This window comes from Scylla paramamosain, chromosome 12, assembly GCF_035594125.1.
Source record: "Scylla paramamosain isolate STU-SP2022 chromosome 12, ASM3559412v1, whole genome shotgun sequence".
Lineage (NCBI taxonomy): Eukaryota > Metazoa > Arthropoda > Malacostraca > Decapoda > Portunidae > Scylla > Scylla paramamosain.
Genome location: NC_087162.1, coordinates 17,095,386 through 17,122,898, shown reverse-complemented (window position 1 = coordinate 17,122,898; position 27,513 = coordinate 17,095,386). Strand labels below are relative to the sequence as shown.

At 40.9% G+C, this 27,513-nt stretch overlaps 1 protein-coding gene and 1 long non-coding RNA gene across 14 annotated transcripts in view; one reads left to right on the top strand and one right to left on the bottom strand.

Annotated features, from left to right (window-relative positions):
* Positions 1-20,925, top strand: part of LOC135105782 (trichohyalin-like) — a 116,369-nt gene extending 95,444 nt beyond the window's left edge. For 8 of the 13 annotated variants that reach the window (XM_064014268.1, XM_064014273.1, XM_064014272.1 and 5 more), the window contains 6 exons: positions 232-379; positions 1,010-1,116; positions 2,568-2,718; positions 6,563-6,687; positions 8,623-8,692; positions 19,071-20,925. In XM_064014268.1, coding sequence (XP_063870338.1) covers positions 232-379; positions 1,010-1,116; positions 2,568-2,718; positions 6,563-6,687; positions 8,623-8,692; positions 19,071-19,214 — 745 coding nt within the window. In that variant the 3' untranslated portion in view covers positions 19,215-20,925. Of the gene's footprint in view, positions 1-231; positions 380-1,009; positions 1,117-2,567; positions 2,719-6,562; positions 6,688-8,622; positions 8,693-10,173; positions 10,227-18,150; positions 18,205-19,070 lie in introns of all 13 variants that reach the window. The other 5 variants (XM_064014265.1, XM_064014267.1, XM_064014266.1 and 2 more) reach the window with 3 other exon arrangements.
* LOC135105785 (uncharacterized) overlaps positions 1-27,513 on the bottom strand; it is an 89,412-nt gene that overhangs the window by 49,891 nt on the left and 12,008 nt on the right. The window lies entirely within an intron of this gene.

The window sequence follows — 27,513 nt, the reverse complement described above, 5'->3', positions numbered from 1 at the left end:
AACTGAAGGAAAACACGGGATAAAACCCTATCCTGGTTTTCATTAGTCTGAATTTACAAACTTATTGTAAGATTGGTCGTGTGATTCATTAAAATACAATAGAGGCTAATCTTTGGATAGTAAATTTGAATCCATAAGTTAGAACTGCTGGTAAGATGGCCGGAGAGGAGTGAGCAGGTCGTCAGTGGTGGTTGAGTGATGTGTGGTGAACTAAACCCCGCCATCCCCCAGGGCTCTCTCGGACATGGAGAGCGAGGACGAGAGTGTGTCGATACGCCCGAGAAGTCAACAGAGAGGATCGCTGCACAAGGGTCCCAAGAACCAGAGGTCCATGTACCGCAAGACACAGTCGCTCGACCACCAGATGGCGGAGGACAGAGTGAGTGGCGCCATAACCACATCTCTTACTTCTCTTTCGCTTGAAACGCACAATTCTGCCATTTTTATTTCTGCTTGGGTCCCTTGCATTCTTGTCTTTGTTTCGCTTTTACATTTCCTCATGCATTTTTGGTGTATAGTTAAGGTTAAGATTGTGTTAACGTGTCACACCCTCCACTATCCTGAACCTTTTCCCACTCAATATAGCATCCTATGATGTGCTAACAATTTCTTTTTTATATTAACTTCTTAGCCTTTATTCACAGGTAGCAAGCTTTTGTTTCAGAGATAGCAAGCTTTTTTTGCACAGGTAGCAAGCTTTTTATCACAGATAGCAAGCTTTTTTTTTTCTCACAGCTAGCAAGATTTCTTTTCGCAGCTTGCAAGCCGTTATTCACTGGTAGCAATTTTTTTTTTCTCACAGCCAACAAACTTTTTCACAGGTAGCAAGCCGTTATTCACAGGTAGCAAGCTTTATTCGCAGGCAGCAAGCTTTATTCACAGGCAGCAAGCTTCATTCACAGGTAGCAAGTTTCATTCACAGATAGCAGTTTTTTTTTCCACAGGTAGCAAACTTTCATTCCTAACATGACGAAATTAAATGACAGCTTGATCCATGTCACCGTTACAGGGCAAGATCTGGGTGTCGACGGACGCGGGTAGCACCACCAGCATAGATTCCACCCTGACTGACGACATGAGGAGAGCGAAGTACGACCGCGATATCTCCATGGACAGGTGAGAGTGACTGTCTTCTTGTAGTAAAGCAATGCAAGCCAGTCATTAATGCAGCTCTTTAATTACCGAAAACATACGGAGGTTAGCAATAATGTTTTATTTATTTATTTATTCTTTTTATTCATTTTTAGGGTGAGCGAAGAAAGTAATAATTTAAATGTAAATAGAAAAATGCATATCTCTGTGAATTATTCACTTGCTTTTTTTTACTTTAGTTTAGAAAGTGAAGCTTCTAGCAAACGTCTTATAAAAACAAGTCAGGTTGTGTTTATTCTCCCTTTGAGTTTTCTTATGACAAAAGCAAAATTTCAAGCAGAACATTATGGTAACCCTGTCTATTAAAGTATTAGGTCCATTAATTGTATACTGCTGAGACAAAGATGAAAAAAGTTTAGTCTTCAAGTATTAAGAAAAAAAAAATAATGATAATGATAATAATAATAATAATAATAAAAAAATCAGTAAGTAGAGCATTTGATATTCAAAGAAGTTTTATGATAAAGACAACAACAGACAAAAGACTGGAACATTACTGTAAAACAAATAGGCATATATATATATATATATATATATATATATATATATATATATATATATATATATATATATATATATATATATATATATATATATATATATATATATCATTACCTTCGCAGCTGGTCAACTTCTCAAATGTAATGATAGAATGTCTGAATCTTTATGTTAGAAAATAGTTTGTTCCTTTATTCCTTAAATTTTCCAAGCTGCTAAGCAAGTCACAGTCAATAATCGATTATCCTGCCGCACTCACTTCCACACAGTTTAACCTATTTCCTCCCTGCTAACTTCCCTGAAGCGTTCATAGACTCCGAGTTATCAGCTTCTGTAAGGAGACTTTCAGCTCATTAAAGAACTTAGGACGGATGGAGGAGGTGAAACACGGTGGAAGTGAACGTAGCTGTTTAATTTCCTGGAGACCATGACTTGGCAGAGGTTTCACTAAATTTGTAGAAACCTGAAAAGTCGTTTTCCCTCGTCAAAAGGCATCACTTTGCAGGAAAGGTCATCCGTTATCAACTTCTGCCCATACATTATCGAATCATTAAGAAAAATTATATTTAAGTATGATATTTGAAGGGAAAAATACACCTGGTCTCAAAATAGTAGGATATTTACTGAATTTCCAAGCACATTATAGGACAGCATTCTTCACTACGCATTGTTGCACCACCGCTGAAAACAAAACACACTCCGCCTCTTAATTCCGGACAATCCCTTCACGCATGGAATAGAAGAGATAGTTTCCTGACGCCGCCTCCAGCAAAACAACTAAATATATCCACCAGAAAGACATTATAGAAATTCACAGCTTAATTCCCTAAATTCCTGACACACTTTCTTACTTCCTCCTTCGGTAACTCATTTTCCACCTCCTCTCATCAGCCCTCACTTTCCACTTCTGCCTTCAGGATCTCTACGGGTTCCCAGACGAGTGAATTGGACGCCCTGGCGGACAAGAAGAAGAAGAAGGGTGTCAAGGCCATGTTCTCCAAGCTCACCAAGTCTCGGTCCATCGAAGAGTCCGGCACGGGAGGCTCCATTGTCGGGGCGGGAGTCAAGGTGAGGCAGAAAGGGAGAAGGAAGAGATGCAGCGGGATGTAAATGTGGGGAATTGAGAGCGAGCTATGAAGGCAGGGAAGGTACAGGGCAGGAAAATTATTTAATAGCAACAAAAGATGAAAGGCAGAGGAAGAAAATAGATATATGAAAGAATGTAAAAATAAAAGGGGAGAAGTTTAAATGCAGATCATAAAAAAAGTGAGCTATGAATACAGGGACGAGACCAAAAAAATACTAAATTGTGGAGAAATATGAGAGGGAGAGGAAGAAAATAGATACATGAAAGAATGCAGAAAATGTAGAAAAAAGAGTAGTAGTAGATGGGGAGAATAAAAAGCGTGCTATGAAGACAGGGAAGACAGTGAAATGACTTAATAGCAGCGAAATATGACAGACAGAGGGACAAAAAAGGAAAATGAAGGAATAAAAAATAAAAAAAAAGATGGGAGAGGTTAAATGTAGATAATAATAATAAAAAAAGTTTCCTATGAGCACAGGGAAGGTACGAGGCAGGGAAATTATTAAACTGTAAGGTGAATGAATGGCAGAGGAAAAAAAAGAAAACAGAGGATATATTAAATAATGTAGAAAAAAATGGAATAGTAAATGTGAAAAATGAAAAAGCGAGGTATGAACACAGGGAAGGAATAAGGTTCTTCTGATTAAATAATAGCAAAAGATGAAAGGTAGAGGGAGAAAAGAGAGGAGGAATAAAAGAAGCAGTTAATGTGGAGGAATAAAAAGCGAACTATGAGAACAGGCACGAGGCAGGAAAATTATCATACTGTTGTGAAAAAATGAAAGGAAGGAAAAGGAAGAAAAGAAAGGAGGAACGAAAGAGGGAAAGAAAAAGTGAAGTAATTGTGTGGATAATATATGCCGAGTATAGAAGAAAGGCAATAAAAAAAAATAAATGAAGAAAGAAATAGATAAGAAGAGAGTGTGGAGAATATTGAGAGAGAGAAAAAAAAAAAAAAAACAGAGAAAAGCGGAGACAGACAAATTGAAAACTGGTAACTTGATTACAAAGGACGAAGCGCAGTGGGAAAAAACGAAACGTGAAAGTAAAATAAAAAAAAAAATAAAGAAACATATAAGCAGGAAGTGTGAAGATAAAACAAAAAAAAAAACAACTTATGACAGGGAAAGAACAAGGAGAGAAAATTATTTAGATAACTGACAAAGGCGATGAATGACAGTTGAAGGAGTAAAAATGAAAGAATACGAAAAAGCGAAGAATACGTAAGCATATAGAATATATAAAAAAACTTAAGAAGACAAGGAAGGAACAAGTCTGAAGATTTTAAATTATTGAGGAGGAAATAGTGTTGAGGAAGAGAGAGAGATGACGGGAAGAAATAAAAGGGGAAGATGGGGAAAAGGTGAAATATAAATAAAGAGGTGAAGGAATAAAATAAGTGTGTGATCGATAGAAGATGGCAGGAATGAAAGAAAAAGAAGGAAATGGGGAGAAGGGCAAACCATGGAGATAATGAAGATATGGGTGTAGGAACGTAAGAGGTAAGAGGAGGTAGTGGAGGGGAAGTGTTTGGATTGACAGGACTGTGAACAGGTGTAAAGGGAAGCGTCTGGTGAACTAAAGGTGGGAATGTCAACCGGGTGACGAGGAAGGCGCTGCGTTAGGTCAGGTTAGGTTGGTGTGGCTTGGGTTAAGTTAGGTCAGGTTTGGTTTGGTTTGGTTGGGTTAATTTAAGTAGGGTTAGGTTAGATTTGGGTGGGGTTGGTTGGATTGGGTTGGGTTAGAATAGATTAAGTGAGGTTAGATTAAGTTAGGTTGTGTTGGGTTAGGTTGGCTTAGGTCAGGTTAGGTTAGATCAGGTTGAGTTCATGTTAGGTCTGGTTAGTTTAGGTTATGTCAGGTTCAGTTAAGTTAGATTAGGTCTGATCAAATTAGGCTGGATAAGGTCAGATTAGGTTTAGCTAGTATGGATTAGATCAGGTTAGTTTAGTTAAAGTTAGGTTAGTTTAGGTCAGGTCAGGTTATATTCCGTAAGGCTGTGTTGGCACATCTTGAAACCCGGAAGGAAGCTGAAACTGCACACGAATTTCTTTTAATGCACAAATTAGAATTGCCTCTTCGCGGAAACAAGTTTAGCCTGTCACAAAGGTATTCATTAAGGCGCCGAGCAATGCAATACACGACTCTCAGGTTGCCCAAATTAAAGCCTGATTCTGCGGATCCTAAGGAAACTCGGAAGAACCTCTAATGGTAAAACGGGATTTCCTAGAGGAAGAAATAATTTTTTGTCCATTTAGCATTCATATATCGATAATTAGTGAAAATATGGATGGGAAGATAGGTAAATGGATTGATATTAATTGATTGACGGATAGACTCATACAGATTCACAATGATGAAGAGATAAACTGATAGATAAACAGAGGTAGATCCACAGTAATTGATAGATAGACACAGAATGATAAATAAACACAGACACACCCACACTGATTGATAGACACAGACAGATGGAGAAACACAGATAGATCCACACTGATTGACAGGTTGACACATTGCTAAACACAGACAGATCCACATTCATTGATAGATACTCGAACGTATTGATAGATAAAAACAGGCAGATTCACATGCACGCACGCAGATTGGCTGTCGCTTCCTGGCTGGGGGACAGAACAAAGTCGTACGAGACGTTTGGTTATATTCTCAAACGTTTAACCCTTTATCTCGACCACTCTGACAGGCTGTAGTGGAAGATATTGAGCTTTTCAAGAGTGTTCATACGATTCTGGTGATACTTTAATATAGATTCTGCACCGTCAGCGGGAAAACACATATGGAATCTCGGTAAATCATTTCTTGGGCTTTGAAAATAGTCGCCTTGAGATGATAAAGTGTTTAAGAACACTGAATACTGTTTATTGAAGGCAGGAAGCAATGTGAACCTTTACGGATATAGTGGAGGGACACACTGATAATATTAGAGAGGGTGGCGTCATATTTACAAATCATTAAAAGTTTTGTGAAGTGAAGTGAGATTAATGGCGCTCACTGCTTCCATTGCGTCCAGATAAGTATAACGAGAAATATTTTTAAGTGATTCACTTGAGTCATCGTCACAAGGTTTCCACAAAATTACCTTTGCTCTGGTGTTTGTTGGTCAAATGCCATTGATGGCAAATGTCTCATTTGAACACGTCAAACACATCGAAGTCGATGAACATACGAAATGCAATGAATTTGATGATGACGCACGAGAAAATGAAAAGATACTCGTATGTTCCTTAATTCACTCCTCTGATATATAAGAAGGGAAGACATGAGTGCCAGTAAGATGGGGATCGTATTTTGTATTTCCTATATTAAATACATTGATTTTGATTTTAATAACGGGATCCTTACACAGAAGAGCCTTATTAGATTCAGAAGCTGAAAAGAACAGACTGGGACTGAATTAAGCAAGAGATGGAATATAGAATTCAAGTATTGATGGATGAATATTGGGAGGTTTTCACAAACAATGCCTACATTTGTCGATAGTACAGTATTGTTGAGTTACTTATCATTATCATTTTGTATTACTGGGAGGTTTAGTGCATGGAAAATGAACTCTTGACTAATGTCGCAAACCTGTAATTTTCTTCCTAAATGCTTTACGTAAGGATGTATGGATCTGAGTATAGGAAGCAGCTTTACGTAAACAACACAAGGGAAAAGCTTGAAGTCTGCGTTCATTCCTCTGCTAGAAAGCTGTCTAGAACATTTTCCCCTACAATTCCAACGGTAAGCAGGGAATGAGAGTAGCTTCAGTCCTTGGTGGCGTGGAGTATGTTATACATTTTTCTCCCGGGCGGCGGTGTCCTGCAGGCGATGGGCGTCGGAATGGGCGGTTCTGGCAGCGACATCTCGACAACCGAGATGGAGAAGGAGAGCAAAGTGAAAGGGAAGCTGAAAAGCCTCTTCAGGTCCGGCCCGCCCAACCGATCTCAGAGGTGAGCTTCTCAGGCGTTGCGTCTTGCGTCTCACGGTGCTCTTACCGGTGAGACCAAGGACGGAGGGTCTGGTGGTTAATGAGTTTCGTTTACAGGTTAAGTGAGTGAGCTTCAGGATTGAGGTTAGAGGAGTCACAGTAAATCTTAACCTTGCTGTTCTTTTTTTTTTTTCTTCTTTTTAGACAGTTGTATATTCGGTAAGTATAGAAAACTAATGGAGATTTTTTCCCTCTATTTTTCCCTTCAGAAAAGAATTATATCATGACGAAGCTTTCTTTTTGTCTTTTTTTTTTTTTCCTTCTTTAGACAACTTCATTTTCAGGAAGCGTAGATAAGACAAAAAAATTTCCCCATTATTATTCCTTAGAATAATTTGTGTGTACAACATTTTCCCTCAAAATATAACTGCATATTTAACAATCCCAGAAAAGCTGAAATCACTCTAAATAAATATCCATGAAAGTGTTCCAGGAAATTATGACAGGATACAAAAAATGACCATAATTTTTCTTACGTCACAATCCTAAATCATTCAATGGGAAGAAGACACGTGATTAAAGAGTTATGTAAGATAATCAATATTTTTCTTCTCCCTGTCTTTTATCACTTGGCTCAGACCTCAAGGCAGCCAGAGGGAGGGATGTGGGAGGTGGTGCGGTGAGCGGAACACGAGACTTTTTCCGCGAGCATGAGTCTCCTCAGGCTCCAAACTTTCCCACTTGGTTTCAAAGACTTGGTGTTGTATTCCGTAATGCAAGGCCCTCTTAGCAAAACATAAACTTCCCCAAAAAAACTGCTGAACAAAACTTGAAGGATAAATTTTCATGAACAAGCATACACACACACACACACACACACACACACACACACACACACACACACACACACTCAATATATAAAATAAATATAAGAATGAATGAGTGAATGAATAAATAAGTAAATAAAGAAAGAAAGAAAGAAACCCCAACCATCATAATCAACAGCACCAACAACAAAATAACAACAACAACAATAACAACAACAACACAAACAAGAACAAAAACATCACTACCAGCAACACCTCCAGTACTGCCACCACCACCACCACCATTACCGGCAACACAAAATCCTAACCAGTTCTCCCAACCACACATTTCCTCTTTGCGCTCCATCCACTCCCTCTCTCCGCGCTGACCCAAATAAGTTAAGTCTCGTGCACCAATATCCACAGCAATTTCCTCTCTTGTCTTTAATCCTCGTGCCTCCCCCGCGTCCCTTCCTGCTGCACTCCGGCCTCCTCTGATTCACTGCCGCTTGTATTGTTCCTTCCTGCGTCTTATACCACAAATGTATAAAATTTCCTGCATTATTGGCACGTTCAAAAAGAAAAAAAAAGTTATATTTAAGAAATTCTTATTATTTCGCTCGTGGTTATTTTGTTGTGGTTTTATAAATTTGCGATAGTTTCCGTAATTTTTGTTTTATTTGTTTTTACTATTTCATTTATCTATTCTTACTCTATTTCATATATATATCTCAAATTTAATGTTTTCATATATTTTATTAGGTTGTAGACATTTTATTAATGTCTTTCTTATAATATATCTAGTTTTCAATATTTTGTTAGTTAAAAAAATATTAGATTTAATGTTAATCTTTTCTTATAATTTACTATTTTTTAAATGTTTTGTTAATGATATATATATATATATATATATATATATATATATATATATATATATATATATATATATATATATATATATATATATATATATATATATATATATATATATATATATATATATATTTTTTTTTTTCTTTTACAAGAAATTTTATTTTATTCATTTTTTTTTTTTTTTTACTGTTACTATTACTGTTTCTTGTGGTCGTGTTTCGGTGTTCACTGTTTTTCCTTTGGACACTGTCGCCTCTGACCTGATCCCCGTGTTGCAGTGTGGAGCGTGACACGGCGCGGGAAGGACCAAATGCCAAGAGTAGCGGATACGATTCTAAGACAGGCTCGGTAAGTTTTTAGATACACTTTCTTTTCACATTTTCTTTTCCCTTTGCTTTTTTTTTTTCACTTCCGATTTTTTTCTACATTTATTTGACGTGAATAGTTTTTTCCACTTCTATTTACGTATTTCTTTATTCATTTTTCGATTTTGTTTTGATACATATATTTATGCTTTTAATTCTATATATTTGTTCTGATTTTATTTATTCTACTGTATGTATGTGTGTGTGTGTGTGTGTGTGTGTGTTTAAGGAGTCGATTCCTTCGTATAACCTTCGGCAAATGCAACAACAACAACTACAACAACAACAACAACAGCAAACAAATAAAAAAACAACAACAAATTACTCGCTTTCCTTGCTCAAAAAGAAAGACAAATGAAAGACGAAAAGTAAAAAAAATAAATAAATACATAAAAATAAATAAATAAAAAGAAGAAAAACGAACTCTTACGCAATCTACAGATAAAAGAACAGATTATTTTTAAATCATGACTAAGAAATGCGTCTTCCATGCCTGGCAACTCCCAAACTGCAAGACGAGGCTGCGGAATAGACCCGGCTTTTGTGTAGCAGTGCGGAGGTGATGCATACTGAGAGGCGCTAGGAATAGCTAGAGAGATGGGACGCGTGTTTGTGTAGGATGGTGTTGTGTTCACGATGAGGTGGTGATGTGCCAGGAGAGGGAATGGGAACACACACGCACACAAACACGAGAGAGAGCGAGAGCGAGAGAGAGAGAGAGAGAGAGAGAGAGAGAGAGAGAGAGAGAGAGAGAGAGAGAGAGAGAGAGAGAGAGAGAGAGAGAGAGAGAGAGAGAGAGAGAGAGAGAGAGAGAGAGAGAGAGAGAGAGAGAGAGAGAGAGAGAGAGAGAGAGAGAGAGAGAGAGATACGACTCCTCCATCTAAAGAATACAGGTCAAAATACATACTTCACTCAAAACACAAATCACGTATTACCGAAATATACGAGTAACTGTAGATGTTAAGTTTGCCTTCAGCCTTGTCCGAAGAAAGACATCAGGTAATGGAAGAAGTGCATATTTATCGATAGTGTATTTTGTGCAGGAGAAAGAGAGAATATGTTTGTATTTCTAACAGTGTGTGTGTGTGTGTGTGTGTGTGTGTGTGTGTGTGTGTGTGTGTCCATAAACATATCACGTGCCTGTGCTCGCGAGTGCCCAGAGCAACATGAGATGGCGACGCAAAGGTGTGGGTGGGGCTGTTGTGGAATGAAGAGTGTAGTGTAGTGCTGAGGCTCCTGAGTGGCGGCTGTGTGACGGGAGGTAAAAGTGTGGCAGTAAACTCATAACAAGGAAGACGTGAATTATTGCCCAGTATTTGGATGTAATATATTGTTCGTGTGCATGTAGTACGTACACAAGCACAGACGCATCACGCACACGCTCACACCCATCCACACACACACACACACACACACACACACACACACACACATACCATAACTATTCTTATATTCCTCACACAGGGTCGGTGAAGTTAGTGTGGTGCAGCTGGGTCACCTGGCCTCTGGCAGCACAGGTGCGGGCAGCCCTTTGTTCCGGGGTGTTTTGCCTTGGCTAAAAAGTTAGCGTCTTGCCTGCCGGTGTGGCTATGGGAAATGTTAATGAGTGACTGTGAGGCAGTTTTGTCACGTAACTCACGCTCGTCAAGAATGATTACGGTTGTCATCTGTCTTGTCTGTTGTATGTTTTATGTACCTCTCTTTAATATTAGCACGTCAGTCTTGCATTTTTAACTCTTGTTAATTTTCACACGCCGGCAGCAGCGTGCACGTGTGGCCTGTGCCTAGGCGTGGACGGTGACCTGCGCTGCTAACACCTGAAGGAGCTATTGGCTAGTTAACGCTTGTCACTTTCTGGTGGTTAAGAAACGGAGAAAGGATCATGTGGATGAAACATAATCGGCCTGCCTACTGAGGCTCCGGTGATTGCGATCTTTCATTATCGGGCTGTGTCGAGGCTGTGGCCTCCGGCAGGGAGTATTATAGAGGTCGTCCTTCCCAAAGGTTAGTCTGTTGATTACATGAAGATATCCGACCCAAGAGCACCGCCACAGTGGGGAGAGTCATGCAGCATGAAAACATGGAACATTGCTAGACACCAAACCATTCTTGGCCTCCCCCTGATACATTCACTCAATCCTGTCCATAAATCTATAGAATCTTTTAATGGCTTCTATCAATTTCGCGCTCAGTTTGTGGGATGTAAAGCTGCTCTCATCATCACGACATATTTGTGAGCGAACTCTTACCTAATATTTCATTATTATTTACCGCAATAACACTACTTGTATGCAGTCTAAATATAGAATATTTACATTTCTCCTCCAGCACCATGATTTCAACGCATACTTAATTTGTATTTTTATTAAGTATTTTAAGTTGTCTTTGCCTAATAGCGTAATTTCTATCCCTCCCCTCCCCTCCCCTCCCCGTCTTCCTACGAACTTCCACCACACCATAATTTTAAAACACAGCAATTATATATTCGTGTCTACTTTTAGAGAGTTTTAATTGAGCATTTTAACTTTTCTCCTGTGTGCCGGGGGAGGGTGAGTGGGTGTGTGGGTGGATGTGTAGTGGGGGTGAGCGTAATTTCCACCCACCCACCCACCCACCCTCCCTTCCTCCCTCCCCCTTCCACTCCCACAGTGCTGCCTGGCCTGTGTGTGGGCGGCCCTGGTAATCTGTGCTAATGGTAATCAAAGGCTTCACTGATACACCCACAATGCATCGCTCTGCTTCGCGTCAAGGGACACCCTCCCCTTTAACAGGTCCCCGTCCTCCCCAGTGGCCCATATCCAATGACCTTCTTCTCCACGAGCACCACGCCACCACGCCACCGCTGACGAGGCGTGGGGATACAACAAATAACAATAATAGCCACGTGCCTCTACAATACAATACAACGCTATATCATTATTACGGCACTACAATACAATACAAATGAACCTTCCCACACTTATAACAGAAAACGCCAGAAAAAAAGATCATCCTATCTTTTGCCTAAGTTTTTTTTTTTTTTTTTACAAGACGCGTAATCGACTTGGGATCATTAAGTTAAAAGGTGATTAGGTAATTGCTTAGTGTGGAGCATTTGCTTCGGGTGCCGCACAAAAAGTGTTAGTGGCAACCATCACTGGATATTGTTCTGTGTTAGTTAACGTTTCCCTACGTCATCATTTTTTTTTCTCTTTTAGTATCGAATCGTGTTTTCTTTTGCACTTTTCTTTAAACTTCTAACTTCATTCCACTATCACGTTGCTCTTTTTTCAATTAAGTTATCTTTGCTCTCTCTCTCTCTCTCTCTCTCTCTCTCTCTCTCTCTCTCTCTCTCTCTCTCTCTCTCTCTCTCTCTCTCTCTCTCTCTCTCTCTCTCTCTCTCATCTTTTCCTTTTTGATTTTCCAATCCTGCTCATGTCCCTCCTCCTCCAGCTCTTTTATCTTTATTTATTTTTTATTTTATTTTATAGGTTGGTGATGCTCTCTTGTTTGTTGCTACTTCTCTTACTACTACTACTACTACTACTACTACTACTACTACTACTACTACTACTATTTTTCCTTCTTTTCAAACATCTTTTGTTGCTCCTCCTTTTCCTGCATTCTGTAATTCCTTGCTTTGCTGATGCTGCTACAAACCGCTATCTCCTCATCCTCCTCCTCCTCCTCCTGCTCATCCTCCTGACCTTTCATCTTCATGCCAAATTTTCCATTCCGTATGATCTTTCTTAGCTTCCGCCACGTTCATTCCTTCTATTCTTTGCGTTGCCGGCTCACCTCCGACCTTCACCTCATCCCAAGGAGCTCACACATTCGCCTCTGCCTTGTCTGGAGTTCCGCTACACGCTACGCATCTGCATCTTTCACCTGAGTGTTGCCGCAGCTCTTGTAGGGACGCTGACCTAAGCAGAACAGAAATTCTTCACACCGTGTATAGAGAATGTTAAGAATTTTTTTTTTTATCTATTTATTTAATTTTCGTGTTAACTGAATGGTTTACTGGCAGGTAGATATACTCTCTCTCTCTCTCTCTCTCTCTCTCTCTCTCTCTCTCTCTCTCTCTCTCTCTCTCTCTCTCTCTCTCTCTCTCTCTCTCTCTTTCAAACAATCTCTTTAATATACATGTGTGTGCGTGTGTGTGTGTGTGTGTGTGTGTGTGTGTGTGTGTGTGTGTGTGTGTGTGTGTGTGTGTGTGTGTGTGTGCGTGTGTGTGTGTGTGTGTGTGTGTGTGTGTGTGTGTGTGTGTGTGTGTGTGTGTGTGTGTGTGTGTGTGTGTGTGTTTCATCCTTATTCATCTTCTAAATGTCCTGTCTTATCCCCAAGAATGCAAGACTTAATACATTCAGTCATTTGGGATGTGATGGCATTATTAACTGTTCAAAAATACACAGTTGTGACGCATGAAACAAACAGCAGACCCATAGAGGAGCCAAAGTGATATTGCTGTGATATTGCTCGATCATTTATTCATTAACGAACATTCACATCCATTAATCATCTGCGTATAAATCCTAGAAATTATTGAAAACGTGGCGGTTTCTTGTATATCTTAATATTTTTGTTGATATTACTGTGAGGAAGGACACTGGAAAGGTTTTGTCTTCCTCACCACGGACTCCTGGATCAATATACAATCCCTTCATTGTATAGATTCCTCTCTTCTAAACCGTTCCTCTCTCCTTTCACCGTCTTCTCTCTCACGCACTTGTATAGCTTCTCCTGTAAACATCTTTATATGCATTGCCTCTCTCTTTCTTCTCCTGAATGAACCAAGTCGCCTCCTGATACGCTACGAGGTACCAAAGCCGACAGTTTCTTCTCCAGGAAACTGTTTTTATTCGGCGTAATGACCCACCGGAAGACTCCCGCAGCAAACGATGTGCCGCCTCGCTCGTGAAGCCTTTCCAGGAACTCGCTGTGTTGTGAGCATGCAGGAATGGTCCTGCCGTCTGCTTGTTTAATCTGTTTTTCTCCATAGTAAAAGATGTTTTCTGGTTCTTCCTAGAAAGTATAACTTTTTTCAAGAGGCGGACCAAAAACATTGGTGAATAACAAATTGAAGTATTAATTCCTGGACGGTGAAACAGGAAAACGAAAAATTTTTTTTTTTCTTTTTCTGTTATAATTACAATGTCATCAATCAGACAAATGTTCGTGTCTCCCATTCTGGTGCTCGATTACACACTGATCTGCAACAGCATCTCTCTCTCTCTCTCTCTCTCTCTCTCTCTCTCTCTCTCTCTCTCTCTCTCTCTCTCTCTCTCTCTCTCTCTCTCTCTCTCTCTCTCTCTCTCTCTCCATGCATTCCATCGTCCTTGGTCTCATTCCTACTCCTAGTTTTACCTCTCCCTCCCTGCCTTTACTTTTCAATCCCTCCCATCTTTCCTCTTTTACAACCATTCTCTTTTTCTTTATACTTCCACGGGCTTGTTCTTATGCTATTACTATAACCTCTAATCACACCACCCTATAATTTTCCCGTTCCAGTCATTCCAGCCTCCCACCCTAGTCATTCCAGCTTCCCACCCTAGTCACTCCAGCCGTCCATCACAGCGAGGGGCCGAGTGACGATGGTACTCAGTGTTCGGGTCGCGGCCTTTGTAACATTTCGTGGTGATTTCCTCTGAAGTTTAAATGAAAGTAGCGTTTCGATGGCACTCATGCTGAACACAGACGAGTTTACTAGGATAGACACTTCGCTATTACAAGTGGGTAGGTGGATAGGTGAGTAGGAAGATACGTATAACAAGTAACCCTTGAACTGCTCGTGACAATATGACTATGAATAAAATACTATAGGTACGAAAAAAGAGCTCAATCTATCCGCCATTCCTTATGCTCTCAATAGTTTCTTTTCCGTACTATACTTTATACTCACAGCACACCTTGGACAGATGCCACGACAATCACACAACAATGATAAACTGTTGCTCCTCTTGCTCACGTTTTACTGACCATTACTGATGAAGACTCACTGAGCTCTGAGCGCGGAAATCACTCACTGCCATCACCAAAAATCGATCCAGATAAAATTTGGAAATGGTCAATCTGTAATTAAACTGACGGTCTATCTAACTATCTATCAATCTATCTCTCTACCTGTTTATTTATCTGTCGATCTAACTACCTATCTGTCCATCTACTTATATACAATAGTGGTATTTTCCTGTTTGAATAGTTGAGACAAGGCATCCACATATGTCTACGCATGCATAAATCTACATCCACATTCCACAAGCATCCTCGCACATGTCCCCCAATAGGCCCCCAAAAAAACTAAATATATTCCTGACACCAAAAAGATCAGAGACAAAGCATCTCATGACGACATCTCGACAGGCCTGGAGAACACAGCCACTCCCTCGCCGCACCACTCAAGGGATCCAATAATCGCAGATCAATATTAGCGATAAAATATAATAATGACGGATAGCATGAAATTTCCATCACTCACTACTCACTGTCTTCTCGTAATTCACTCCCAACGCTGGCCTGTGATAGCTGACGAGACACGTGCATGAATAATGAACACAAATCGATAAGTTTCTTCCTAGGTCTACAGTTCCAAAGATGAACTGGATTGTAAAACGCTTTAGACTCTCATTAAAACTGTTTTCAAGGGCCACAGAGATTGCTAGTCGAGTTTTTCTCCATTTTCTTCCATTGATGATGCAGAATCCTTGCTATCATCAGAATCATAGAAGAAAAATAAATAAAAAAACACCATTGAAAACTTTAAACAACTCCTACTACAGAGAGTTGAAAGTAGTCGGGACAGGGGTCGAAATATTAAGACTACATTCCCAGGGTTCTGCTGGATACGATGCTGTGGTCTTTTTCCTCTTGCTCGCTTGTGTACGGTTCGTCCTCGCGCACCTCAAAATACTTGTAACTTTTGTGAGACTGTTGCACGTGAGAGACATAACGCATACTCCCCATTAAACTTTTTTTCTCCTTATAGATTCTTTTCCTTTTTTTCTTTAGCTTTAATTTATGTGGCTTATCGCAAATTTATATAAGATAGCAATTCCTCATTAGTCTTCTCCACAAGACTGTTTCGTATTTAACACTCAAAATTCTCTCTCTCTCTCTCTCTCTCTCTCTCTCTCTCTCTCTCTCTCTCTCTCTCTCTCTCTCTCTCTCTCTCTCTCTCTCTCTCTCTCTCTCTCTCTCTCTCTTACATAGCTCCTCCTTTTCTTCCACTTCGTCTCTTAACTTCCATCACCTTTACACCCACCCACTCTTCACATCTCCACTGAAAACACACACTACTACCAAACAGAATCAAAACGCGGGTCGTGAGGAGGGAAGAGCGAAGGTACAGCGTTCATCAGGCCTCCACACACACAGGGTATTGGCTGATAAATCACATACAGGGCGGCGTAATAAGAGTAGGGTGCCGGGCTGACGGGGACGGGAAGCTGGACTGCCTGGCGCGCGTGGCTGAAACGATAGGGCCTGGAAAATCTCTAGGCTTGTAATGGCATCCAGACAGTACTCGTATAGCCAGTCCTTCTTCACCGCCTCCTTTTTTATAGTGCGAAGGAGCACGACGTGAATAAATCGTTGGCGTGGCCTTGGGAAGTGTGTGTGTACGTGTGTGTATGACCTAGATAACTGACCCACTCCACTAAGCCTTCCAGACGCCGCCCTCCTCCCTTCTCTCATCCTCCCACGCCTGCCCCACCTCCCATCGTCTCTCTCAACCTTTTGCTTCTTGTTTTGGTTGTTTTCTTCTCCCCCTTCCTCCTCCTTCGCCTCTTCCTCCTTCCACTCCATGATTTTCCTCCAACCGCCTTCCCTCTGGGCCTAATTGCTCTCTCTCTCTCTCCTTTTTCATCTCCTCCTCCTCCTCCTCCTCCTCCTCCTCCTCCTCTTCTTCTTTTTTTTTTCACATGTAGTTAAAAGTAATGGTAAATAGGATAGGATACTAGATACCTTCGTTATAGATCAACAATTAAGTCTCTCTCTCTCTCTCTCTCTCTCTCTCTCTCTCTCTCTCTCTCTCTCTCTCTCTCTCTCTCTCTCTCTCTCTCTCTCTCTCTCTCTCTCTAGCGTAACGATATACTACTTTTACTCTTTTTCCTTTTTCCCTTACATTTTCCCCTCTGCCCTCGTATCCTTCCCTCCCAGCTTTCCTCTCTGACCTTGGAAGCCTTTCATTTCACGCTTCTTTGGTCTCCTCTTCCCGGGCGAATAGCTCTTCCCCGACTCCTTTGCACTCTCCCCCATTCCCTGCCCTTATTGCATTTCCTCCTCGTCTTTCTTCCTTCCCTCCATTCATTCCTCCTTCCTTTATCATGTCCGTGCGCTGAGTTCCCTTTTTTTTTTTTTTTTTTTTGTGCAAGTTTCTCCTTTAGTTCGCTGGTCTTGTGTTTTGTCTCTCTCTCTCTCTCTCTCTCTCTCTCTCTCTCTCTCTCTCTCTCTCTCTCTCTCTCTCTCTCTCTCTCTCTCTCTTTTTAGGGTCTTATTTTTGGTCTTTGTGGGATCTGTTGACTGGATTTTATGTGTGTGTGTGTGTGTGTGTGTGTGTGTGTGTGTGTGTGTGTGTGTGTAGTTATCATGTATATATAGGCTTATACTGAGTCAAGATGCATATGTATTTAAATTTTTTACCTATAATCTAAATCAACGTAAATGTTGTCTATCATGCAATTATTATTATTATTATTATTATTATTATTATTATTATTATTATTATTATTATTACTATCATCATCATCTATTACCAACATTATCATTACCATCATCACCATTACTGTTATCATCGTAAAAGGAAGGTATCGCTCCAGTGATGATGAACACACAAGGGCAAGAGACAGATTAGACCAAAGTGCAGCCAGAGAATACCAGTGAACACGCGAACTTGTCATCAGCGTGTGTGGAAGAACGCTTTTCTCTATAGTTCTCGAGAGGACGTGCCGTTTCTCTCTTCTCCAATAAATTCCCCTGTAAACACACCACCTAAAAGATTTCCTCCCAAAAATAACATCCACCATCATAAATTATGTTTCGTTATGTTAGGTTGGGAGGAATTTATTACGGGGAATTATTTTGGGTGAGATCTCCATGGAGGAATCTTAGTGGGTGGAATATACGAAGAGGCGCGTAAAGGTAGGAGAAAGTGGGGCGCCGCTACACTGAGGCCTGTATCCACAATATCCTGACGGTGCAGCTTACGAGAGAAGATTGCCGAGTCAGCCTCACTGTTTTCGCCTTTCGCTTGTTTACTGAAAAGTCCGTGAGAAGCAAATGAAATAACACTCCACCTAGACGAGGTCACTAGGTATCTAATCTCTCTCTCTCTCTCTCTCTCTCTCTCTCTCTCTCTCTCTCTCTCTCTCTCTCTCTCTCTCTCTCTCTCTCTCTCTCTCTCTCTCTCTCTCCATCGTAGTTTGAGTACCCTACTGAGGCTTTACATCATATTTATCTTTATTTCAGAAGACGTTAGAGAGGCCGGCTCGCTTACAGAGGCGGTGATGCCGGTAGCATAAGGTATTCTGCTGTGTACAGTGTGGTGTCGTAGTCACTAGTTCATAGCCTTGGTTATAGGCCATTAGGCTTAGACACGTAGACGAATATTCTGGTTCACCTTCACCTAGTTTGGTGTCTTCTCATCGCTTCGGTTCGTGTGATGGAAATGCTGGTGTGGTGAGCTGATTTGAGCTAATTCGTAGTGAGTAGTGATTTTTAGAACGTGTGGAGGAAAGACTGCACTGGGATGCCTAACACTGAGGGAATGTGTTCAGCCATGAAATGTTGCATGCATAATGCATGCCTGGTTTGTCATTAGTGGACGGCTACTTTGCTAGACAGTGAACCTAGCACGCCCTCAAGATGTAATGAGACCCTTCAAGCTCAACCTCCAGGAGGTAATGTTTGGTCGTCAGCATGTAATGACTTTTGGTGCATCTCCTCCCCTCTGGTGAGAGAGACACAGATACTGGTGTGCCGGAGGGGACAGCCGTAGGTGTCTCTCAGCGTTGGAGCTTTGTGGCTAATCTGCTAATGCGTTTTTGTGTCGAGCCGGGTTTGAATGCTTTGCTCCGCGAACATTTTCGATCAGTAGACAAGCGGGTGTTTGCGCTGCCTTCATCTTAGCGCCATTGCTATCGGCAGCACTTACAAAAGCACACAAAGAAAACCTAACACACAAGCATACTACTTTTTTATGCTTATTATACTAAACTCACAAGAAATGAAGTTCTTTATATATGAGTGTGATAATTTCCAGGAGACAACGTAGTGTGTTATTTCATGAAGAGATACTCCCTCTTCCCGAGGTTATTTCTGTGCCCCACATTCCAGAGGCTTATCCTTCCCTTATCCCTGGACCGCGAATAACACCCGTCTCTCCACAGATCGCCTCCCTGGAGAGTGAGGCCGGCTCGACCCTGCCCCCCGTGCTGCAGCGGTACAGAGGTCGTGCTGACTACGGGGCCATGACCAAGGCTCAGTCCATCTCCTCTATAGGCCGTCGGAGCTCAGTGGAGACTGAGGTGTGAGGCAGGACGCTCCAGGCCTCACAGGCAGAAATACACCAGGAAAATCAACTGGGTGCAGAGGGAGTGCAATGGTCTGCCTGCCTCGTGTCTGCTCGGGGACTGTGCGGGAGGGGCGTTCATCCACACGATGTGTACACCACTGCCCTGACACTTGTACCACACGGACGATACTCATTTCCCTTTATACATTATGCAGCAAATTGAAACCTAAAATAAACTTTGTCCAAAACAATATAAGGAAATCGTTCTTGCATAGCAGGGGAACCACCATCTGTTACATGTTTGTGATGTTCAGTACTGACTCCCGACTATGTAAGACTTCTGGAGAGAATATTATAACGAATACCCCCAAGAGTGCACCAAGGAAGACCTGGAGCAGGTGAGGCGGTCCAGATGTGGCAGAAGTGAGGCGTGTCGCACGCCCTGGCAGGCTGAAGGGCGCAGCACCCCCAGGTAGCTGGCCCATGCCTGTTAGGTTCAAGCCAGTCTGGTAAAACTTGCTTCAAGAACACGTTAATAACTGTGTGGCTGTTAAGTTCAGAAGGTACATATTTGTTCAATCAATCATAACTAAGAATTAATTCCTACTTATAATATCATTAGCTTATACATTTGTGTACATTTTCCTATTTATGTAATGTATCACATATATGCATATTTCTGCACTTGTGTACATTCTTAGTGGTAAGTCACACACTCTCAGCGCCTGATGAGGGAAGCCACAGTGACTTGTGCCACTGAGAGCTGGAGCCTCGCGTCCGGCACACCACACCGGAAGGCGCCGCTGCTCGCCCCAAACACGGCGCTGAGAAGCTGCTCGCCCTTTCACTCATCCCGGTGACATAAATTTGTGTATATTGAATGTGTGTTTTGCCCTTCACCGTCACACTTGTCCATCACGCCAACAGTAGTGTAGTGTTCGTGTGGCAGCACAGTGCCATGAAGGTCGCTCTTTCCTTCACGTTCACTGGTCTCGTTCATGTACGTAAGTTTCCGCCTCACAAATGAACGTCCGTCAGAGAGGTGAGTAATGAACCAGCAGTTTTTACCTCCGGCTCGTGTATAACACTAAGCAGTATTTTTCATCGAAATTAATTTCTTAATTTTTTTCTTAAGAAAACTGAAATCCGAACTGGTTTAAAGCGAGTGAATTAATACAATGCATAATATTTTCCTTAATAAAACTAGAGCTATATAAATGTGAAGTATTTTGTGGTATTGTAAAGTAAAATAAAAAATAAAGTCAGATGATAACAGTCATCGCGATAGGTGTTCAGTTCACACTCACGCCGCCACACACACTGCACGCCATCCCGCCCCCTGTGTGTCCTTGATATGGAACACTATGCGTCAACCGAGTCGTGAAGTTTCTAGTCAGTAATCCTCAGCACATCTCTGGACGCGGGAGCTGTTCGTTCTCTGATCGCACTCCACCGCCTCGCCTCAGGGCGTCTTCACCTCATTTCAAGCGACTAACGCAAGTATGAAGAAGTGGTTTAATAATTATTCTTTTCTTATGCTTCATTACAAAGCACTAATATGTATGCCGGCAAGCTGAGTGGCCCAGGCGTGGAAGGCGAGAGCTCCCAGTGTCCCGCGTGCTTGACCTCAGCGTGTACATATACTGTTAGCAAAGCTCATCGTGTTGTCTGTCGTGCATGCATCAAATACTTAGAAGGATTTCACATTCAATTAAAAATTCTATTTAAAATCTACTTTTCTTCAAGATTACATCACCTAACAAAATCTAAATGAAAACTCAAAGAATTTTCTCCGAAATATATAAATTAATAAACAAACGAATAAATAAATACCCCAGCCCATTCCTCCCCACCTCCGAAAATCCAAATGACGTAAGGAAATAAACTTCGCTTCATTTCTCCCAAAGAAGTAATAACAAATCCATCCTCTCACACTTCACAAAATTTAAATGAAAACGAAGAAAATGAAATCATTTCAAATTCCTCAAAAAAAAAAAAAATAAATAAATAAAAATTCCAAACACTTTCTCATCTCGGAAAACCTAAGTGACAGAAAAAAAAGTCGGTTTGTTTCTCATTTATGGGATAAAGAGCAGGTTGATACAAGACCTCCATAGGTAAGCACGGGCATAACGAACGGCGGTATCTTAGAGGCAAATGTGTTGTCTCGCGTCCTGCAGACAGGAAAGTGAACTGTGGGTGTCAGGCGGTAGGTAGACCGAGGCAAGAGCAATGTGGCTTTCTCTTCCATTTTCACTCAAGGTCTTTGTAAGGAAACTGCTCCAGCCTGAGTTTCTGCACCACCTTTCCTACCAGCTTGTGTAATTTTTGTAGCCTGTTCAGAGCGAGTGATACTAAGACGACCGGAAGAATGGGAGAGATTGGAAACTGGAAGAGTAACAAGAAAGAAAAGAGGTAGGATGAATCGAGGAGAGAGAAGGAAGAAGATGAGAAGAGAACATTTAAAAGGTGACGGTCTGTGCATAATTCCTTCATTACGTCACCTTCGTGGACAGATGCTTCATCCACTCCTTTGTGTGTGTGTGTGTGTGTGTGTGTGTGTGTGTGTGTGTGTGTGTGTGTGTGTGTGTGTGTGTGTGTGTGTGTGTGTGTGTGTGTGTGTGTGTGTCCATTCATCCCCCCAAAAAAATAAAAAAAAACACAAAAAACATCAACAACAATAACACAAAACACTACCACCAGTCTCTGCACCATCACCATAACACGCAAGACACACAAACAACATCTACCAAACACTACATACATGTCACCAAACTACACACCTAACTGAAACGACTGAAACGATCCAGCGCCAGGCGAGAGAGAGAGAGAGAGAGAAAGAGAGCAGAGGAGCCCAGAGAGTGAATGAAGGTGAATGAAGGTAATATATTTCCTTCAAGATTCCGAACAGATGGTGATATTGCAAGACACATGCGTCAATTTGGGAACAACGATAGGCGAAGCTGAAGAGGTTAGGTGACGAGTACGTGAAAAAGTTACTGGATATTGACGACGAAAAGAGGAACAGTGGGAAGACCAAAGAGGTTTATAGATGCACCGAAGGAAGATATGCATGTGCTGAGTGTGACAAGACAAAGGCACACTAAGATGGAAACGGGTGATCCGCAGTGGCGACCTCGAACAGGAGAGACCGAAAGGAGAATGGGTAGTATTGATAGATATATAAGGAGGTAAGTCAGGGTAAAGACAGTAGAAAGGCTCGAGGGAAGGGGAAACTACGTGTTGGAATGAAACAGCGTGATGCAATGCGAGTTAAGGGACGGCTGGTCGAAATGTCAAGTAAAAATGCACTGAAAAATATAAAACATGGAGAAAAAAAAAAAAAAAATGGCACAGAAAAAAAAAAAAAAAAAAACTGAGGGAAGTGGGATAAAAATACGTAGTACTAGGAAACATGGCACAGGAAAGTAGTTTAAGAAAATCGAAAAGGAAAAAATCTCACGGAACTGCACGGGGAAAAAAAATATTATAGAAAAACTGACGGAAAGAATTTCCTAAAATAACACAAATAGTATGACTTGGGAGTTTGTTAAATGTCAGAAATTCTCATTTAACATTTCCTGAAGTTAATAGCGTCATATAGATTAACACCATAAAAAAACATTACATTTTATCGGTTATTTTCATAGTTCAAATTTATGATGTTTTCTTGAGTCATTATTTCTTGTATTCTTTATTTTATTTACTTATTTATTATTTATCTATCTATTTATTTATTTTTTGTTGCCATTTACTTCTGTGTCATTTTTCCAGTGCAATTTTTTATTTATTTTTTTTTACCGGGACACTTATTCTGCGCCATTTTCCTTTTGATGTTTGTTGTTGCATCATTTCCCTCGTCATTTGCTCATCTAAATACAATTTTTCCTACTGGCGTCCATCCCTCTGCCATTTTTCTTCTTCCATTTAATCCTGTGTCATTTTCCTTTGTCATTTACTTTTGTGCCATTTTTCTTATTCTGACATTTATCTCGAAGCCATTTTTCCCTCTTACATTAATTTTCACGACATCTTTTTCTTCTGACAACTGTTTAATTTTTCCTATGACATGTATTTCCGTACCATTTTTTCCTGAGGTGTATCCTCGTTTCAATTTCCTCCTGACATTTATTCCTAACCTCTTATATTCCGGTACCACTTTATTCAAACCCCAGGCTGGTCAGAAGTAAAGCCCTCCCACCAATAAGACAAGGAACAAGAGAGAGAGAGAGAGAGAGAGAGAGAGAGAGAGAGAGAGAGAGAGAGAGAGAGAGAGAGAGAGAGAGAGAGAGAGAGAGAGAGAGAGAGAGAGAGAGAGAGAGACTATGAGACTATGCTGGTGTAAGGAGCAGCAACACTAAAAAGGAACACCAGGGTCCATTCTTCCTTAACCCTCATTCGCCGGGAGTAACGCCCTCCACGCAGCGATCTTTCAACATCACCAACAAAGGATGGAGAGGAATTGACGGCGATTTGTCTTCCTCCCAGCCATCTTCTTTCAGCTCCTTGTGGCTACGTCTCGTTAGCCAGCGGCGGCGGCGGCGGCGGCGGCGGCATCGGTGACTGGATGAATAACGTAACTGCCTAACTCACTTCTACCTGGCACTTCTTCCCTTTTTCCTTTGTTTTTTCCTTTTTAATCCTGTGCAACCGTCTCGTTATTGTTCGTGGTTTTATTAGGTGTTGTTATGGTGTGTATGAGTGTCTGTCCTCGCTGCCCTCGCTCACTTCTTCCAACTAGCCATTTTTTTTTTTCTTAAATTAATCCCAAACAATCCTATCGTTATTGCCTTAGGAGCTATTGTGGTATGTAGGAGTGTATATGTGTGTGTGTGTGTGTGTGTGTGTGTGTGTGTGTGTGTGTGTGTGTGTGTGTGTGTGTGTGTGTGTGTGTGTGGTGTGGTGTGTGTGGTGTGTGTGTGTAAGAGAGAGAGAGAGAGAGAGAGAGAGAGAGAGAGAGAGAGAGAGAGAGAGAGAGAGAGAGAGAGAGAGAGAGAGAGAGAGAGAGATTACAGGGAGCGGTGTTTTAGATGATAAGTACGAACTACGGTAACACACTGGCCAGTTTCAAAACGCTCTCATCAACATTACTAATTTCAAAGACCACAAAGGCAATGAGTTTCGCTTTGATGTTTCTTCTCTCCTTTTCTTTCTTTCTTTTCATACTGATGATGCAATACTTATTAACATCCAAAAGTGTGAAGAAATGTTTGCAAAGACAGAAGGAGAGAGAGAAACGAAAGAAAAATAAAAAATAAAAAATAAAATAAATAAATAAATAAATAAATAAACAAATACTAAGTTAACTTTGTTTCTTCGAGTCTGGAAAATTATTTAAGAGACAAATACAAAAATAAGGATTGATAAATTTACAGATAATCATGGGAAAAATCGTCTACCAGTGAAAGGGTTAAATTAGCACTAAAATCATGAAAATATCCTTGATAACTACAGTAACTACCACTACAGCCCGTTCAAAGGTAGAAGAAATTAAGTACAGAAACTTTGAAGACACGGAACTATATTATCAAGCAACGGGAACTGCAGGACAATGACAAGGATAGATCAACCTGACTCGATTTTGGTGCAAGAATTGTTATTCGCATTTTATCTTTAGTCTCTATCAATAATATTACTCTTTAACAAATGTGTATATAATTTTAATCAGAAGTGAAGAGAGAGTAACTGTTACAGCTGCCTTTATCAACAACCGGCTTCAAACACACCTGCCATCATTGTAAACATTAATAAACAGCTGTTAATACACTAATGCTAACTGCTCTTCTGATCTTGCTAACTGCATGCCTCCCCTCCTCCCGCGGCCTCGCTGCACAAGACTTTCTTCTTTTTCTCACTCCTATTCTGTCCACCTCTCTAACGCAAGAGTTAACCAGTATTCAATCATTCATTCCTTTCTCTGGTAAACTCTGGAACTCCCTGCCTGCTTCTGTATTTCCACCTTCCTATGACTTGAATTCCTTCAGGAGGGAGGTTTCTAGACACTTATTCATCAATTTTTGACTCCTGCGTTGATCCTTTTATGGGACTGGCTTTTCAGTGGGCATTTTTTAGTTGGATTTTTGTTCCCCTTGGCCAGTGTCCCTCCTACATAAAAAAAAAAAAAAACCTGTCATTGTAAACATTTATGAACAGCCTCAAAACACACCTGCTATCATTGTTAACATTAATAAACAGCTCCAAACACACATGCTATCATTGCAAAGATCTATGAACAGCTTCAAACACACCTACTATCATCGTAAACATATTTAGCACTCAAAGCAAAAGTGACAGAGATAACATGAAATTACTTGATGACGAATGTTGCACTTTTCATCTATAACGGTGTGATTTACATTAATACCAAAGTGGCGACGAATTTTGGCTTCCGAACACAATAAAGAATTGATATAGTCCATGCTCATAACGGGGCAGTGAGGCATAGCAAGTGCGGCAATGCGTAGGTGGGGTCTGCATACCAGTCTCTGCATAACAAGAGTGGTAACAGGTTTCGTATTGCAGGGTTCATGAGAGGATATGTGTGGGCGCGCTCAGGTGATTAGTGGTTGCGGGAAGAATAAAAGGCGTTAAGGCATCAGTGCAGGGATCAGTGCAATGTGTAGTCATAAAAGCATTGTTAGATATTCGATGCACGAGATCCTCTAAAAGTTAGTGGTATGTCGTTAACTCTCAGTGTCACAACATCAATTTAATTTTATTTCGGAAACTATGACAAAGCTGTGTCAAATTTGTGATGTTTGTCGTAATGAAGGCATTAAAAATTAATTTCCTCATCCGCTCATGTCATATCACTATTTATTCTTTTCTGACTAATAATATTGAAATAATAGCTTTCTCCGACTAATATTAACTGACTTTATGAAGCTAAAATTTATGACTAATACTAGATTTTATAAAGGAAATTGTCTCTAATGCTGAACGGGTTTAATGCACTGCTGAATAATGAACACTAGTTAGTCATGATGAGGAAGCGTGCGTACTTCACGAATCAGTGAGATTAAACTAGACAGGCACAACAATGCCAAGCAGATCGAACCACAGGAAACAATATTCCCTATTAAAGATTTTCTAAACCACTCTAGGCTAAACCCTTCACTTAACCACGACCTGCAGCATCATTATAATACGGCCGCGATACCCTGCAGATATGAGATGGTGGTGAATGATGGAGGCTGATGATCACTTGAATGAGGTGCGTGTACTGAGGGGTGACGGGCGCGGAGGTGTGACTGATATACTTTACTGTTGTTTGTTGAGACTGAAGCGAGATTTATTTGTTATGGATGCGTCTTCTTCGGTGCCAGATGCGCGAGTCCTCCATGTTTTGTGCCTCAGCAGTTGCCGTAAAGAATGTAAACTAGGTAACTGATGCGCCCCTGAATGGTTTACGGTGCCTTGCTCGACTTGTTCTTTTATCCAACCACTTTTATTTTCCTTGATAAACTTTTCGAGGTAACTGCAGGACGAAGGTTTCTCGCAATGGTTGGGGTTATAGCCATATACCACGCCTGGCTTTGTGCGTCCTGGCTGGGTTACCGGGTTGCACGGCTTCTTGGCTTGCGTCCAGTACCTATTCTGTAAGCGAGCAAGGGTTATAATGTGAAAGGAGACTAGTCCAGAGTGTCGCCATCTCTTCTGAAGTGATACATTAATAAGAGGAAGGTGAATTTGCTTGATCACGTTTCTTGGGCTTGTCGCAGACCCGTCGAGGTGAGGGTGAGGCTGTGAGGTGTGAATCTGTTTGGGAAAGTTAAGAGTCATTTGAAGTTCGCCGCAAAAATACTGTTTATAATCACATGAGAGTAACCTTCTGTTTGTTTATTCAGACTTTCACTACTTTTCATTATTCGAAAGTCTATTGTTTCGTTCAGGAGAGAAATTGAATATGTGCACGGGATGGAAAAAAAATAAATAAATAAAAATAAATAAATAAATAAATATTCAAGATCAAATCTGTGAGCAGCAAACAGATTTACTGAAAATGTGTGTGTGTGTGTGTGTGTGTGTGTGTGTGTGTGTGTGTGTGTGTGTGTGTGTGTGTGTGTGTGTGTGTGTGTGTGTGTGTGTGTGTGTGTCGCGCGCGCATTCATGTGCGTCATTGCGGCATACAGGCCCTGTGTTACATGTGTGGTTCCGTCTCCGTGTCTATTTCACCAGTCTTTCTTCAATGTACAGTCACTTACACAAAGTAGTGACAGTTGTCAATTGGTTTCGTCCAAAGCGACCACTGGTAACTTTACACTAACGAGGCATTCGCTGGAGGCTGCACTGATGAGCCAGTGCGTGTAGGACTAAGT